The sequence below is a fragment of the Microcaecilia unicolor genome, chromosome 6 (assembly GCF_901765095.1).
Source record: "Microcaecilia unicolor chromosome 6, aMicUni1.1, whole genome shotgun sequence".
Taxonomy (NCBI): domain Eukaryota; kingdom Metazoa; phylum Chordata; class Amphibia; order Gymnophiona; family Siphonopidae; genus Microcaecilia; species Microcaecilia unicolor.
In genome coordinates, this window is record NC_044036.1 from 199296797 (window position 1) to 199311995 (window position 15199).

Sequence of the window (15199 nt, forward strand, 5' to 3'; positions counted from 1 at the left end):
GTATTGGGCTCCGTGATTCCACTAGCTTGTGACAAATGCTCACAATGTTGGTAGTTGGTAGGCTCTACTCCCATGGTGCTTTTCCCCCTGCTTACTGGGACAGAGTGTGCCCTGTTTTGTTTCCAGTAGTCCATGAGATAGTGGCCATTTTTGTAAGCCAGTTTTAGATCCCTTTCACATGTTAGCCACATTACAGAACTTAGTTCTTACCTTGAATGTGGCTGAAAGAGGGCATTGTACACCATTCTGCCAGCTCGGACCTACTGCTTATCTCAGTACCAGGGAGACTCGTTGCCAGTGGGGCACAACTTCTGATCTGCAGTTAACTGTGAGTAAGCGTGCTTAGTCCAATGAAGGACGTTTTCGGAGAGATTAGTCTTCAGGTGTCAACTGGTGTGCCAATGTTATATAGCAGCAACCAGTCCTAGAGGCCTGCGTGTATGCAGGTCCCTGGAGCACTTTTAGTGGGTACCGCAGTGCAGTTCAGCCAGGTGGACCCAGGCCCATCCCCCCCTACCTGTAACACTTGTGCTGGTAAATGGGAGGCCTCCAAAACCCACTGTACCCGCATGTAGGTGCCCCCTTCACCCCTAAGAGCTATGGTAGTGTTGTACATTTGTGGGTAGTGGGTTTTAGGGGAGGGGGGTTGGGTGCTCAGCACCCGTGGTAAGGGAACTATGCATGTGGGAGCATTGTCTGAAGTCCACCGCACTGACCTCTAGGGTGCCCAGTTGGTGTCCTGGCATGTCAGGGGGGCGAGTGTACTACGAATCGTGGCCCCTCCCACGACCAAATGGCTCGGATTAGGATGTTTTTGAGCTGTGCGTTTTTAGTTTCCATTATCGCTAAAAAAAACAAACGCCCAGCTGAAAAACGTCCATTTTTTCGAAAATACGGTCTGTCCCGCCTCTTCACGTACCCGTTTTCGGACATAGACGCCCATGGAGATAGGCGTTCACGTTTGATTATGCCCCTCAATGTGTTCCTGCAGTTTACAGTGGTTTCAAATGGAGAATCAGATTAGGAAGGGACAGTACCAAGAAGAAAAAGTGTACTGGAACCATAAGTAGTAACTGGGAGAAAATAAATGTAAAGAGAAAGTGCCCCACGCTGTAAGGCCCGCGGCACCTAGAGCGGAGGACCTGAGTGGATCGGAGTGGGCCTGAGAGTCACCTCGAAGAAGGCTGTAAGGATATGGAGATGAGCTGCAAGTCCTCCACAGCACCTGAGAGCTGGGCACCTCTCAGCCGAGGAAAGGCTTACCAGGGGCCGAAGCCAGCATTCCTCCCCCTGAGGGTCGCCTGATCCTAGCCAAAAAGCACCTGGAAACCCTGGGCACCTGGAGCGAGGGCCCTGGGAAGATCGGGGTGAACCTGGGAGTCACCCCGGATACAGCTGTGATGATATGCAGAAGGGCTGCAAGTCCTCCACAGCACCTGGTGGGAGAGCTGGGCACCTAGAGCGGAGGCCCTTAGTGGATCGGAGTGGACCTGGGAGTCACCCCAGAGAAGGCTATAACCTGTTCGAAAAGGCATACCCCAACGATCCAACCTAAATGCCTTAACCCCGCAACACAACAATTTAAAAGTTCCTACTGGACATAACCTAACTCTTCCACTTATGACCCCCAATGTGTTTATCACATCTGATCATTACTTTGCTATAACCTCACTTTGTATTTGTTCCTACCGGTATTGGCAATCGCCTCTACTGTACTATGTAAGCCACATTGAGCCTGCAAATAGGTGGGAAAAGTGGGATACAAATGTAACAAATAAATAAAATAAATGTGTTGTATTTATGTAATGCACTATTGTAAATTAGACATCCCTGTTTTCCCCCTTTTCCTTTCCTTAGTTATTTTAATTGTACACTGCTTAGATAATTATTTTATTTGCAGTATAGTAAATAAATGTGAACTGTGCCTTCTTTTGCTTCATGATGAGGAAGAGCAGTGGCTTTTCCTTAAGAACATAAACGTTTCCCATACTGGGACAGACCGAAGGTTCATCAAGCCCAATATCCTGTTTCCAACAGTGGCCAACCCAGGTCACAAGTACTTGGCACAATCCCAAAACAGTAGAATATATTTTATGGCGCTTATCCAAGAAATAAGCAGTGGATTTTTCCCAAGTCCATTTAAATAATGGCCTATGGACTTTTCCTTTAGGAATCCATCCAAACCTTTTTTTAAACCCGCTAAGTTAACCACTTTTACCACATTCTCTGGCAACGAATTCCAGAGTTTAATTACACGTTGAGTGAAGAAATATTTTCTCCGATTTGTTTTAAAATTACTACTTTGTAGCTTCATCGCGTGCCCCCTAGTCTTAGTATTTTTGGAAAGAGTAAACAAGCGATTCACGTCTACCCATTCCACTCCACTTGTTATTTTATAGACCTCTATCATATCTCCTCTCTGCCGTTTTTTCTCTAACCTGAAGAGCCCTATCCACTTTAGCCTTTCCTCATAGGGAAGTCATCCCATCTCCTTTATCATTTTCGTTGCCCTTCTCTGTACCGTTTCTAATTGCACTATCCAGCTTATTTTCGAAAGAGAAAGACACCCATATTTCGACCCAAATCAGGAGATGGGCACCTTTCTCTCATGGGTGCCGAAATCCGTATAATCGAAAGCCGATTTTGGGCACCTCCAACTGCAGTCTGTCTCGGGAACAGACAAAGTTGACGGGGGCGTGTCAGAGGCGTGGTGAAGGCGGGACTGAGGCATGTTTATTGGCCGAGGAGAGAAGGGCGCGCTCGGCCAATAATGGAAAAAAGAAGGGCACCAGAAGCGAGAATTTGGGTCACTTTTTTTGGACCCTTTTTTTCACAAACAAGTCCCCAAAAAGTGCCCCAACTGCCCAGATGACCACTGGAGGGAATCGGGGATGACCTCCCCTGACTCCCCCAGAGGTCACTAACCCCCTCCCACCAAAAAATAAAGAACTTTAAAAACTTTTTTGCCAGCCTATATGCCAGCCTCAAATATCATACCCAGCTCCATCACAGCAGTATGCAGGTCCCTGGAGCAGTTGTTAGTGGATGCAGTGGACTTCAGGCAGGTGGAACCAGGCCCATCCCCCCACCTACCTGTTACACTTGTGCTGGTAAATGGGAGCGCTCCAAACCGCCCCCAAAACCCACTGTACCCACATCTAGATGCCCCCCTTCAGCCATAAGTGCTATGGTAATGGTGTAGAGTTGTGGGCAGTGGATTTTGGGGGGGATTTGGGGGGTTCAGCACCCAAGGTAAGGGAGCTATGGACTTGGGAGGTATTTAAATTTTTTTTTAATTGTTACAAGTGCCCCCTAGGGTGCCCGGTTGGTGTCCTGGCATGTGAGGGGGACCAGTGCACTACGAATCCTGGCCCCTCCCACGACCAAATGCCTTGGATTTGTTCGTTTTTGAGCTGGGCGCCTTCGGTTTCCATTATCGCTGAAAACCGATACCGCCCAGCTCAAATCCGCCCAAATGTGATGCATTTGCCTGGCACAAACCGTATTATCGAAACAAAAGATGGACGCCCATCTTTTTTGAAAATACGGTCTGGCCCGCCCCTTTGCCACTGTATGCTTTTGTACACCTGTTTATTTTTGGGGGTTGTTATTTTTGGTTGCCCTCAGCCGGCACCACTTCCGTTTGCAGTCTTCCACATCCCTTGAGCCGCTCCCTTACTGTCTCCCATTCTCTCTGCCTGGTTGTAGCAGCCAGTCTGTGGGAGCAAAGAGATTGGTACAATGGCACCAAAGCAAGCACTCACCGGTAAGGGTCATTTCACTGATCCAGAAATCGAGCTACTGGTCCAGGAGATAGAAAGAAGACACACCAATCATGTACACAATCTTGAAACACAAGTTCAAGGTAAGCTCATACTTCTCAGCCACCTCTTCTCTTTCTGCTCATGATCAAGGACTCTCCATTCACTGTATGTACTCTGCATTCAACTCTGACCTCTATTTTCACCAGGTTGCTGGTTGCTGTGCAGTGGTTGGAGCAGTGATGGTTGGAGGTGTGGTTTTGCCGTAAGTCCTCAATGCTGTTCTCCAGCCGTTGGAGCTGCTGTACTGCTTCCCAGTAGGTTCCATCCTTCTTTATGTGGTGAACCCCAGTCCCAATTTATGAAGTGCCCACCCATTATCAAGGTTGCTGGGATGGGCAGGGGGGAAGAATATATGCAATGAATGTCTTTACCACATTATTGAACACAGTCCTACAATCCTCCATAGTTATGGAACATCAACATTTCTAAAATCTAGCCTGCAAACTATTTTCAAGGTGGCCACAGGTACTGCCTACTGAGTCCTTAAGTCATGGTGAGGGAGAGGGTTTGTGGTTACAGTTCCTAACCCAAATTACCTGCAAGTGGCTACATCCTGGTGGCTGCAGTGACCTAATGATTAGAACACTGGTCTTGCAATCCAAAGAGTGCGGGTTCAAATCCCACTGCTGCTCTTTGGGATCTTGGCCAAGTCACTTACCCCCAAAGGCCTCAGGTACAAACTTAGAGCCTTCCTGGGACTGAGAAATAGCCAGAATACCTGAATGTTACTCACCTTGAGCTACTACTGAAAAAGCTGTAATCAAAATAAATACAAAAATATATATTTATGTCCCCTAGCCTGTGCCCTTCTGTACCTGTTGTATTATTTTGAAATTGTGATGAAGTAAACATCCATCTAATGCTTTTACCATTGTTTTCCCTTTTCTCCTCAGCACTATATATAGCATTGCTCAATGTGAAAAGATGACCCAGCAGTTTGTAGCTCCTTGGTGGCCCCCACTAATGTGGTGTGGTTGTGGGTAAGGGTGCCTGGTGATCAGAGAGCAAACATCGTCAACGCGCTACCTAGGGTTATCTGCAAGTTTCTACTTGGTAGATCACTAGTGCTAGTCAACAAATCTATTATTTACACCACTCTGTGCTGTGGGGCTCTATGGTAAGGGGGGAGAGAGGCTGGATGGCCATTTCTGTCCCTCAACAGAAGTGGCTACCCAGCCTCTCCCCCCCCCCCCCCCCCCCCCGCACATACAGCCATGCAGGTTGGAATGAACAGGTGGGCTTCTGTATGGCCACACTTATCACCAATATGTACCAAATTTCCTCTTTCACAGTTCACATGTCATGCAATCCATATTGCTGCCTCCTCTCACATCAACACCAGCATTTGATAATACGTAGTGCACAAGGTAGAGACACACACACACCGTGTTATATGAAATATATAAAATGTATATTTTAGAAAACTGTGTACAACTTTTCCCCACCAACCCCCCCATCCCCCCCAACCACCTCCACCCCCCCCCCCCAAAGTCTTTCAAGGGCGGCCACACCCTCTTTGAAATGCCCTTTGTAGCAGGGTAATGAGCAGCACCACAAGCACCCTCAGTGGCCTGTGGAGCTGCTCATTACCCTGCCTTATGGCTGCGACCTCCTGCAGCAACTGGTTCTACCCATCTACCAGCTGCTGCAGGAGGTGCAGGGCTGTGGCGGGGGATGGAGCTGAGGAAGGGGATGAGCTGGGGCAGGGGATGGAGCTGGGGAAGGGGATGGAGATGGGGCTGGGGAAGGGGATGGAGGTGGGGAAGGGGATGGGGCTGGGGATGGAGGTGGGGCCTCCTCCTCCATGGGCTCCTGGGCCTCCTCCTCCTGGGCCTCCTTCTGCTGGTGCTGCTGGCACCCTGTATGGAAAAGGATTGTGTTTGAGATCAGCACATCCAACATGGATAGTGCAGGAGCTGGCTGGCCTGAGGCAGCAGATGGGAAAGGTCTGGTGAGCTCTGGGCTATACCCATGGGGTGTGAGAGATGCATGAGATGACATGACAGGGAACCCTGGAAGCTGGTCTGACACAGAACACACAGGATAGGATATGTTGGCAGACCACACTCATTGGTCACCAGCATGCTTGCATTATGATTTGTGACTAGGGTTGGCTGACCTGTTTTTGTTGTTTGTATTGTTTTGGGGGGGAGGGGTGTTAGCACATAACTTTAATATGAGGCAATGACATCCACTAAGAGTAGGACCTCGGGCAGGAATACCAGGAAACAGTGTCCACCCACCCCAGAAAGGGGATACAAACGTGAGGCATGTCATCTCATTCATCTCAGAGAAGGTTAGTTGGAAGTTGCAGCCACACTCATGGGAGGGCAGCTGCAACCTCAGGCCTTGATCTGGGACAGAGGTGTTATGACTTACTAGTTGCCTATTAGCCACATGGAAACTGATATTGTACAGGACATTTGCATTATTAAATAAATACATTTACAAATGAGTACAGGTGTCCTGTTTTTCATACTTACATCGAGCCCTCAGGCGCTGTCGCACTGCCCTGATTATGTCAGGGCTCTCCCGCTTTACACAGCGGAACCTCCTGCAGAGGGACTCCAGGTCCCTGTGAATGCCAAATCTTCTGCAAGATATAAGTTTGTACAGCAGGAGTCAGGGGCTGGCCCTTCTTGCCTTCAGCACACAAATTCATTTGGAAATCAAATAGCACAGATGCACAACACTGATTGAAGGGGGGGGGGGGGGACTTTCCATTGGTACAGGTGATGTCATAGAGGTGGCCATGAGGCCAGAGAGTACCGTTTGTATGCATTATTGTAGGGATGTGGGAATGGTTTTCATTTCTAGTACATACAGTTTATTAATGATTGTACATGTACACATATTGCTCATTATCCTTGAATGCAGACTCAAGTTAGAGCTTACATTGATGATGGAGCTCTTATATGTGTAGCTACAGGAGGGGGACCTGATAGCCATGGGGGGAGGGGAGCAAACACTTACCTTTCCAGCCTGTCCCTGATGTGAGACCAGGCTCTAATAGAGTCAATCCTGGGGGGCAGGTGGTGGTGGTGGAGGAAGAGCCTGTGGCGCTGCCTAAGGCACAGCTGCATGAGCAACAAGCTCTCCGTCTCACTATAATTAGGCTCTCTACGGAGCTCCATGTTTCTCAGTGAATAACCGATAGAAAACATGGCGTCGCCTTATATGGACGGCCATGTGTGAGGGATGTGCTTTCATGCACAGGTCCATAAATGGATTACTATCCCATATATGGACGAGTCAGCACGTGGACACTGTAAGCATAGACGTCCCTGATGTGCATGAATGATTGTCATGCGTGTGGGCTCTTATTTGAATGATGCGTGCGGAGCTTGCCTTATATAGATCAGTATGAAGAATGCAAACCTTTTCAGATATACACAATATGCATATAGCTGCATGTTCGTAAGTACAGTGCATCTAATTCAAGACATCCAGATACGGGAAATATGAGGAACATTCGGTGGGCCTGCATGATCCTTCAGCAGTTCTGTGAGGAACACGTCCTTGATTCCTGTATTTGACGCTTCTCATATTTCCTGTACCTGGATGTCCGGAACTGCATGCACTGTACTTAAGGAACAACTAGGTACATTCTTTTTACTATACTTTGTGCAGCCCAGATTTGGTCGTTTTCAACTGCGATAATCGAATTTCTAAGGACGTCCATACTAGTTTTCGATTATACCTACCTGATTTTGCCCGACTTTGTGAGGGCGTCCTAATTCATACTTGGACGACCTTTCGATTATGTCCCTCTATATCTTTTTTGAGATGCGGTGACCAGAATTGCGGTCGCACCATGGAGTGATATAAAGGCATTATAACATAGTAACGTAACATAGTAGATGACAGCAGAAAAAGACCTGCACAGTCCATCCAGTCTGCCCAACAACATCCGCATTTTTGTTTTCCATTCCTTTCCAAATATCTTCAACAATGACTCCTAGATCTTTTTCGTGGTCGGTGACTCCTAATGTGGAACCTTGCATCACGTAGCTGTAGTTTGAGTTCCTCTTGCCCACGTGCATCACTTTGCACTTGCTCACATTAAATGTCATCTGTCACTTGGGTGTCCAGACTCGCAGTCTCATCTTTTCCACTTGGAGAGAGAGTTTCTCTCCATCTACAAGCACATCAAGGGAGACCTCCTTGGAGCAATGCCTAAAAGGTGAATGTTCCCAGATCAGGGAAATGAGAGCTATCACCTTGCAGCACTGGTACCCAACAAGGTATATGGCATGATTCCTGTATATGAAAAAGAATGTTTTTTCCATTTCCGTTAGGTCATGGGATAGAGATCCTTGTGGGCTGGACCATACTGAGCTATAGTTGCACCCTATGCAACTCGCCCACTGATGGACCCCCCACCCACCCCTCTTCCAAGCTTGAATATTGTACTGCCAGTGGATTTGGTGTTCAGAAATGAAAAACTGCTACAGGCTTGAAACTGTGGAAATTACAGATTTTGTTTTCCCTGTAATATTCCAAACTGTGTGGTTGATATTTCCCTTTTGTCAGTAATATTACTCTTGGTGTGGAACCGAGTGTGGATTGTTTTTTCTTGATAGAATTATAAGAAGGTGTGATTCACTTGGCCGAACAGTTGTTGCTATTCCCACCTCAAAGTCCTGATCCCTTAGAAAATTGGGGTTACTAAAGGAAATGTTTCTTTTGAAAACTGTTGTAAATTCAGTGTTGTAAATAGTACCACTGAACTTTTATACTTGTGTACATTGTTTGAAAATTGCCTCCTAAATAAATAGAAATTCTGGGGTCACTTTAGTAACTGTAACACAAACTCCCAGACACTCCCTGATTGTTTGTTTATAAATTTGGCAACTCTTGATTACTCACCTTGGCTAGTAGGTTAAAGGCGAGGCACAACTAAAACAATAAAACATAATACAACACAACTACTCACTATAACCTCACTTTATTTAAAGTTGAAAGCTTTGTTAAAAAAACAAGCCTTTAACGTGCTTCTAAATAAAAGATGAGAGTCTCCTGCAGGAGCGTGAAACAGGCATAGAACAAGCAAATGCATGTGAGCCTGGACCAAACCCGTCAGTTTTGACAACAACCGCTGGGAAGAGCAAAGCGTCCTGATGAGCTATGGAAAGGCCTAAGATTCTCCTCTTTTGCCTGAGGCCCAGCAGTTGGCAGCAGCACTATGAGCCACTGATACCATGCCAGCAACACAGGTGTGTTCACAGTGAGAACTGAGCATGCTCATGGTGCCAATTAAGGTTCTAATTTTGGTGGGGGCAGAGAAAGTAGGGAGCCTAGTGCCTACCCATGATAACTGTTGGCACCCAAAAAAGTGAATCTCTGTCTATGCAATTGATGCTAACTCATCAGAAATACATTGAGGGCCAAAATTATGCAAGGCCTTAAATTTATTTTTGTTACATTTGTACCCCGCGCTTTCCCACTCATGACAGGCTCAATGCGGCTTACATGGGGCAATGGAGGGTTAAGTGACTTGCCCAGAGTCACAAGGAGCTGCCTGTGCCTGAAGTGGGAATCAAACTCAGTTTCTCAGTTCCCCAGGACCAAAGTCCACTACCCTAACCAAATACCAGACAAAGCAATTTGAAATGCATCTGAAAATCTATTAGAAGCAAGTAGAGACATTTTAACAATGGTGTTACAAGATCTTGACTGTTTGTACACAATAAAAAGCATGTGGCCATATTTTGCAGTAATTGCAAACAAGATAACAGAGTCTCTTTGGGAAGCCATTATAGTAATCAGTACTAGTATTAATAAAAACATGCACCAAAGTGGCCAGATCCTTCTGTGGTGTAGAGCAGTGATTCTCAAACCTGTCTCAAACCAGCCAGTTGGGTTTTCAGGATATCTCTAATGAATATGCATGAGAAAGATTTGCATTCTCGTCACCTTTATTATATGTAAGTCTCTCTCATGCATATTCATTACAAAACTCAGTTTCCCAGGTAAGCAATAAAATATTTTTTTGTGAAGATGCTCATGCAACCAGTGTGACTGAAAGTGAAAATTCACATAAATAGCCACCGTTATCTATCATCGTACTTCCTTATCATTTTAAGGCAGCAGTCATTTGAAGTATTCAATGGCACAATTCCCAATAAGATTTCAATCCATAAACACAGTGCTAATCAATAGTGATACCATTAAAGTGAAGACACTTATCTTATTCGGCCATCAGACCAAACTTCTCTATATAGCACCACTGAAAATCAGGCATTGATGATAGATAGGGCCTAACAAATTAACACAGTTTTCCCCCGACTTGGATCCCAGTTTCACTTCCTCAAGCTTCATCAGGGGGTTCAAGCAAATATATTGAACAGGCTCAAAAAAGGAAAAGGGCTGAGTGCTATTTTCAGGAAGTGCAATGACAGATAACATTGGCTATTTATGTGATTTTTCACTTTCAGTCACACTGGTTTTCTTAGCACCTTCACAAAAAATATTTTATTGTTTACTTGGGAAGCTGAGTTTTGTATTTATATTTGTTATCCTGGGATGTTGTTTTAAGAGTGTTATTTAACTTTAAATCCCATTAAAAATTATTGGTGATGCATATTCATTAGGGATATCCTAAAATCCCAACTGGCTGGTGGTCCCTCAGGACATGTTTGAAAACTACTGATGTAGAGAACCTAAGTTCTGCTCTATTAGGGAACAGCAGAAACCTCTAGAGGCTTTATCAAATAATAGTACCTCCTGAACTTTTGACATTGGAATGTGCTCACAGCCTCCAGATCCAAGGGCTGACTATCCTACCCATGACTGACAGTGGTAGGAGAGACACCTTTTGGATGGAAAATGTCTTGGTATAAATACCAAGCTCAGTGGGAGTAGCCTTGTCTTTGGCTCCTGTTCCATGGCCACTGCATCATTAAAGTAAGGGAAGTTCATGACAGGCTAACCCAGCCGGCGCACAGGGGAAGAGAAAGAACAGGGACTCATTGTCAGAGCCTGGCAAGCTGATGTATTGATCCATGCTGGAAACTGGAACAGGGACCAAACTGCCAGAGCCTGCCTTCACAGAAGAAGACAGAGAGAAGCAGTACAGATATCTGTCTGGATAAGGGTCCCAGCAATATCTCCAAGGGCAAAGAGATCTGCAACAGAGTCCCATCTGGGGAAAATTCCACATAAAAGGACTTTGTTCTTGCAGGGTCAGTGAACCCTGCTTACTAAAGTATAGAGGACTCATAGAGGCATTTATATGTGGGATAGGGGCCCCAGGCAGCAAAGAAATTCATGAAGGAACCTGTATCCGCCCAGAGAGTTCCCAGGAAACCATCTATTAAAAGACTGGCCGATATTTAGCCCGCGGGAGCCAGGCAGGCTAAGTCCCACGATTGGTACTGAGCCTGGATATTGAATTCCAGACAGTTTCCAGTGACCGGCGTTGAATATCCGAGTTTTTTTCAGCCAGTTTCAACTTAACCGGCCGAGTCAATATTTAGTACTGGCCAGTTAAGTTTATTCTGGCCAAAAATAGGACTGCTCTTTAAGTGATCCAATTTGGCTATTAAACTTAGCCGGAGATGCGCTGGTTATATAGTGCTAAGCGGTAATATTCAGTGGAGATAAGCTCTCTCGCAATGGATATTAGCAGTTAGCCACTTAAGTGCTATTTAACTGGCCAAGAGCTGTTCCTGGACAGTTAAATAACGCTGAATTTCGGCTGGAGTAAGTGTTGAAACTTTATGTTATTCTACTACTGACTGTATATAATTAGTGCGGAGAAGTTGGCCCATGTTTTCTACCTCATGCAAATTATATAAAACCTTTTCATTCAGAACTGCATCTTCTGGCCTGGACTGACTTAATGGATTAAATGAGGGCATTGAATGAGTGGATTACTTTGCCAACCAGCCTCTCTACAGACTCTAAATATTACTAAAAGTAGCCCTGATGCTCACCATTAAAACAAGGGTTACAGTGGTAAAAAGGTCCTCGTCTGCCTTATATAAATCCAGATTTGAAAGAGCCTTTAAGTTCTCTGAATTTTCTTCCCCCCACCAAAAAAAACAACCAAACAAACAAAAAAAAAAAAACAGTTTGTAGACAATGGGCAAGAAATAAACACAACCAACAGAATGCCATCTGCCCAATCCATAAACTAGACAAAGGGTAAAGGGTCATGGATTTGATATATCACCATTCTGTGGTGTAACCAAGGTGGTTTACATTTTTATCATATACAAGTGCTCTTTATTAGCCTAGTGGACTTGCAATCTAAGTTTTTGTACCTGGGTTCTCTTCTCTTATATACTTCTTCTTTTAGTGCCCTGGTCTCTTCCCTTGGCTTTCAGTACCATCTTTACCCTGATGACACCTAGATCTACCGCTCTGTAGAATGTAGTAAATTTAAAATGAATCAGATAAATTTTTTCTTCACTCAACGTGCAATTAAATGCTGGAGTTGGTTGCCAGAGAATGTGGTAAAGGCGGTTAGCTTAGCGGAGTTTAAAAAAAGGTTTGGCCTGCTTCCTAATAGAAAAGTCCATAGACCATTATTAAATGGACTTGGGGAAAATCCACTATTTCTGGGATAAGCAGTATATAATGTTTTATACTTTTTTGAGATCTTGCCAGGTATTTGTGGCCTGGATTGGCCACTGTTGGAAACAGGATGCTGGGCTCGATGGACCTTTGGTCTTTCCCAGTATGGCAATACTTATGTACTTAAATTTAATCAGAAATCCAGAATCTGCTACCAGCACCACCATAAACTCAACAATGCCAAGGCACAACTCCTTTACCTCTGCACATACCCTTCTCATTAATTCTGTTCATAAGGCAAACAAGTCTTTTCTCTGTTGGGACTAGGCAGCCCAAAAATGTTCATTTCATTTTATTCCCTGTGTCATTTGCAGTATTATTTGTTTTGCTTTGGTTAGTTCTTTTCTGTTTGTTTTGTGGGCAATGAGGTTAAGAGTGTGCCCTCTTTGTAAACAGTGTGCACTATTATCAGCAAACAAAAAAAAAAAACACAAAATGTGATTTTTCCGCTCCACCACCAGTTCCCAAATCTGCTCTGCATCTTGCTCCTCCACACATTTGGAATAGGCTTGCTGAGTCAGTGTGTCAGATATTTCAGTTCAAAATCGCCGATTTGCATGCCTACAGCCTTATTGTTTCAACCATTTTTAATATGTGACTTTCCAATATCTCTTATGCCCTATACTTTTGTCTTGATAAAATTGTATGCTCCACCAAGCAGAGGCTTTCTCTTCCGTGAACTGTAAAGCACTGTGCACACCAGCAGTAATGGTAGCAGTTCTGTGCAGCAAGTTAAAAAGGTGAAAACTATACATAGAAAAAAAGAAAGCATCAAGCTATGAGGTAATCGAATTGCCATCAGCAAACTACAGCTCCCCAAAAATCAACCAGATCAGTGCAAACTGACTGGCGGTGGCTGGATGTTATCCTACAAGGCAAAGAGGGCCTGGAAAACTGTATGATTGGACCACAGTTTCACTAGCTGTGGTAATTCTTTGGACTATTAAGCTTGATGGTAAGACACGGGGGTGGGAATCTGACTGTTGCATTAATTTTGCTCATCAACCCAGGATGGTGGAAAACCATTGAATTAAAAAAAAACAAAGACTGACTTGGGTTTATAAGTACTGATATCATAAAAGCAGTCAGGTTTCCACAGCTGACAGCCAGGATATATCCTTGCAGTGTGGATAGAAAGAACTGAGCAGACTAGAATATTTGATCATTTTCTGCCATCATCTACTATAACATCTTGTTAAATTACTCCTCTTTTTCAGGATCTCCTTTGTGTTCTCCTTGATGACGGAGGTTTTCTCATCCTGTCCAACCAGCGAGACCATTGGAGTAAGGTATTAGCAGGTTACAGAGTGCCTCAATGTGCACCTCCGATTTGTTCAGAGAGAAGGGGCTGTTTTTGAGCTGGGAAACCATAGTTCAGGTATGCTGCGAGAGGAAAGTCAGAGATCTCAAGATGGAGAAAGGTATATCTGACCTGGGAAATTGCAGTTTAGGAAGAATGAAGCATGAGCTGCAGAGAGAAAGTTTCAGAAGAGATATCTAGAAAGTACTGTACCTTTAGAAAGCTGAAGACTGTGTATTACCTTTTTGCCCTCCCCAAGTAATAAACTACTAATTACCCATTGCCTAGAGTGTCCACCACTCCAGGCTATAATGTACTTATCACCTACTAAGTGAGGAGACAAAAAGATTCAGAAGGCTACGGATATATGAGAATAATTATTTATTCCACTTACCAAGCAAGGACACAGAATATAATCAGGCTGAGTAATACAATCAATTCTCATATGAGAGACTAGCCGGGACACAAACGTGAAACTGACATTAGTTCTCTGGCTACTTTGTTCCATGATTCTAACTTTATAACTTCATGTCCCGTATACTTATCATTGGAAATGCAAAATCATCATGTCATAGCATCTTTCATTGGGGTTACAGATTCATCAAAATATGATTGCAGATTCATCGTGTCTTAGCATTTGTACTTAACACCCTTGTTAACTAGCTTCTCAGTGACTTGCCCTCTCGACCTGTATTGTGAGGCCTAGCTTTACTCATAACTGTCAGGCTACCATAGCAGTCCTGTCGTTTGGTTCATGTCCAGCATGTCCCATATCTACAACTGTTTAATGTATTATTACCTTTATTTTAGTGGATAAAGTACTATAGAAGGTAAACAAAAATGGAGAACCTTCCAGTGGTGGGAAAGATTAAGGTTTTATGTTAGCTATCGGCTCACTGTAACCTCCGACACATTGGTTCTCAGCATAATATAAAATGAATACAGACTTCATGTCTTGGAAACCCCATCAGATTGTGCACTAAGATAACTATGTTCAAATTCTCAGCATCAGGATGTACTACTATTCAATAACTCTCCTTCCTCCTGAAAACCAGAGTGGCTAAACTCACTGTTCCAGAGGAAAGAGGGTAGAGTTTAATCCAAGCATTTTCTAATTCCACAGAAAGTAGGAAGACTCCATTTTGTCCTAGACCTAAGGATTTTGAACAAATTCCTGACAAAGGAAAATAGTTTCCTGAGGCATCATATCTTTGTCCGCCACCAGCACTAAAACCAGAAATCCAGTGCTGGGTGCTGTCCAAGCTTTGGCATTGAACAGCCTTTTTTTATATTTTTTTTAAAGCTGGCTAGTGCTTAACCAGTTAAGTTACTATTAAGTTAATACATGACTTCTTGCCCTTTAAAAAAATGCTGAAAGCTGATCTCTTTAAGCAAGCCTACCCAAATGCCCCAACCTAATCTCGCCAACTTCCACCCCCAATTCTGTTCTGACTTAAATACCTACCTCCCATCCTTCTCTTTCCATCTCTCCTTA

The 15199-nt window shown here is 44.4% G+C and overlaps 1 protein-coding gene across 1 annotated transcript in view; it reads left to right on the forward strand.

The window, feature by feature from the left end:
- The window catches only part of CACNA2D2 (calcium voltage-gated channel auxiliary subunit alpha2delta 2), a 1426314-nt gene that overhangs the window by 1366854 nt on the left and 44261 nt on the right, over nucleotides 1–15199 (forward strand). Inside the window, exon 31 of the mRNA XM_030206789.1 lies at nucleotides 13622–13693. Coding sequence (XP_030062649.1) covers nucleotides 13622–13693 — 72 coding nt within the window. The remainder of the gene's footprint in view (nucleotides 1–13621; nucleotides 13694–15199) is intronic.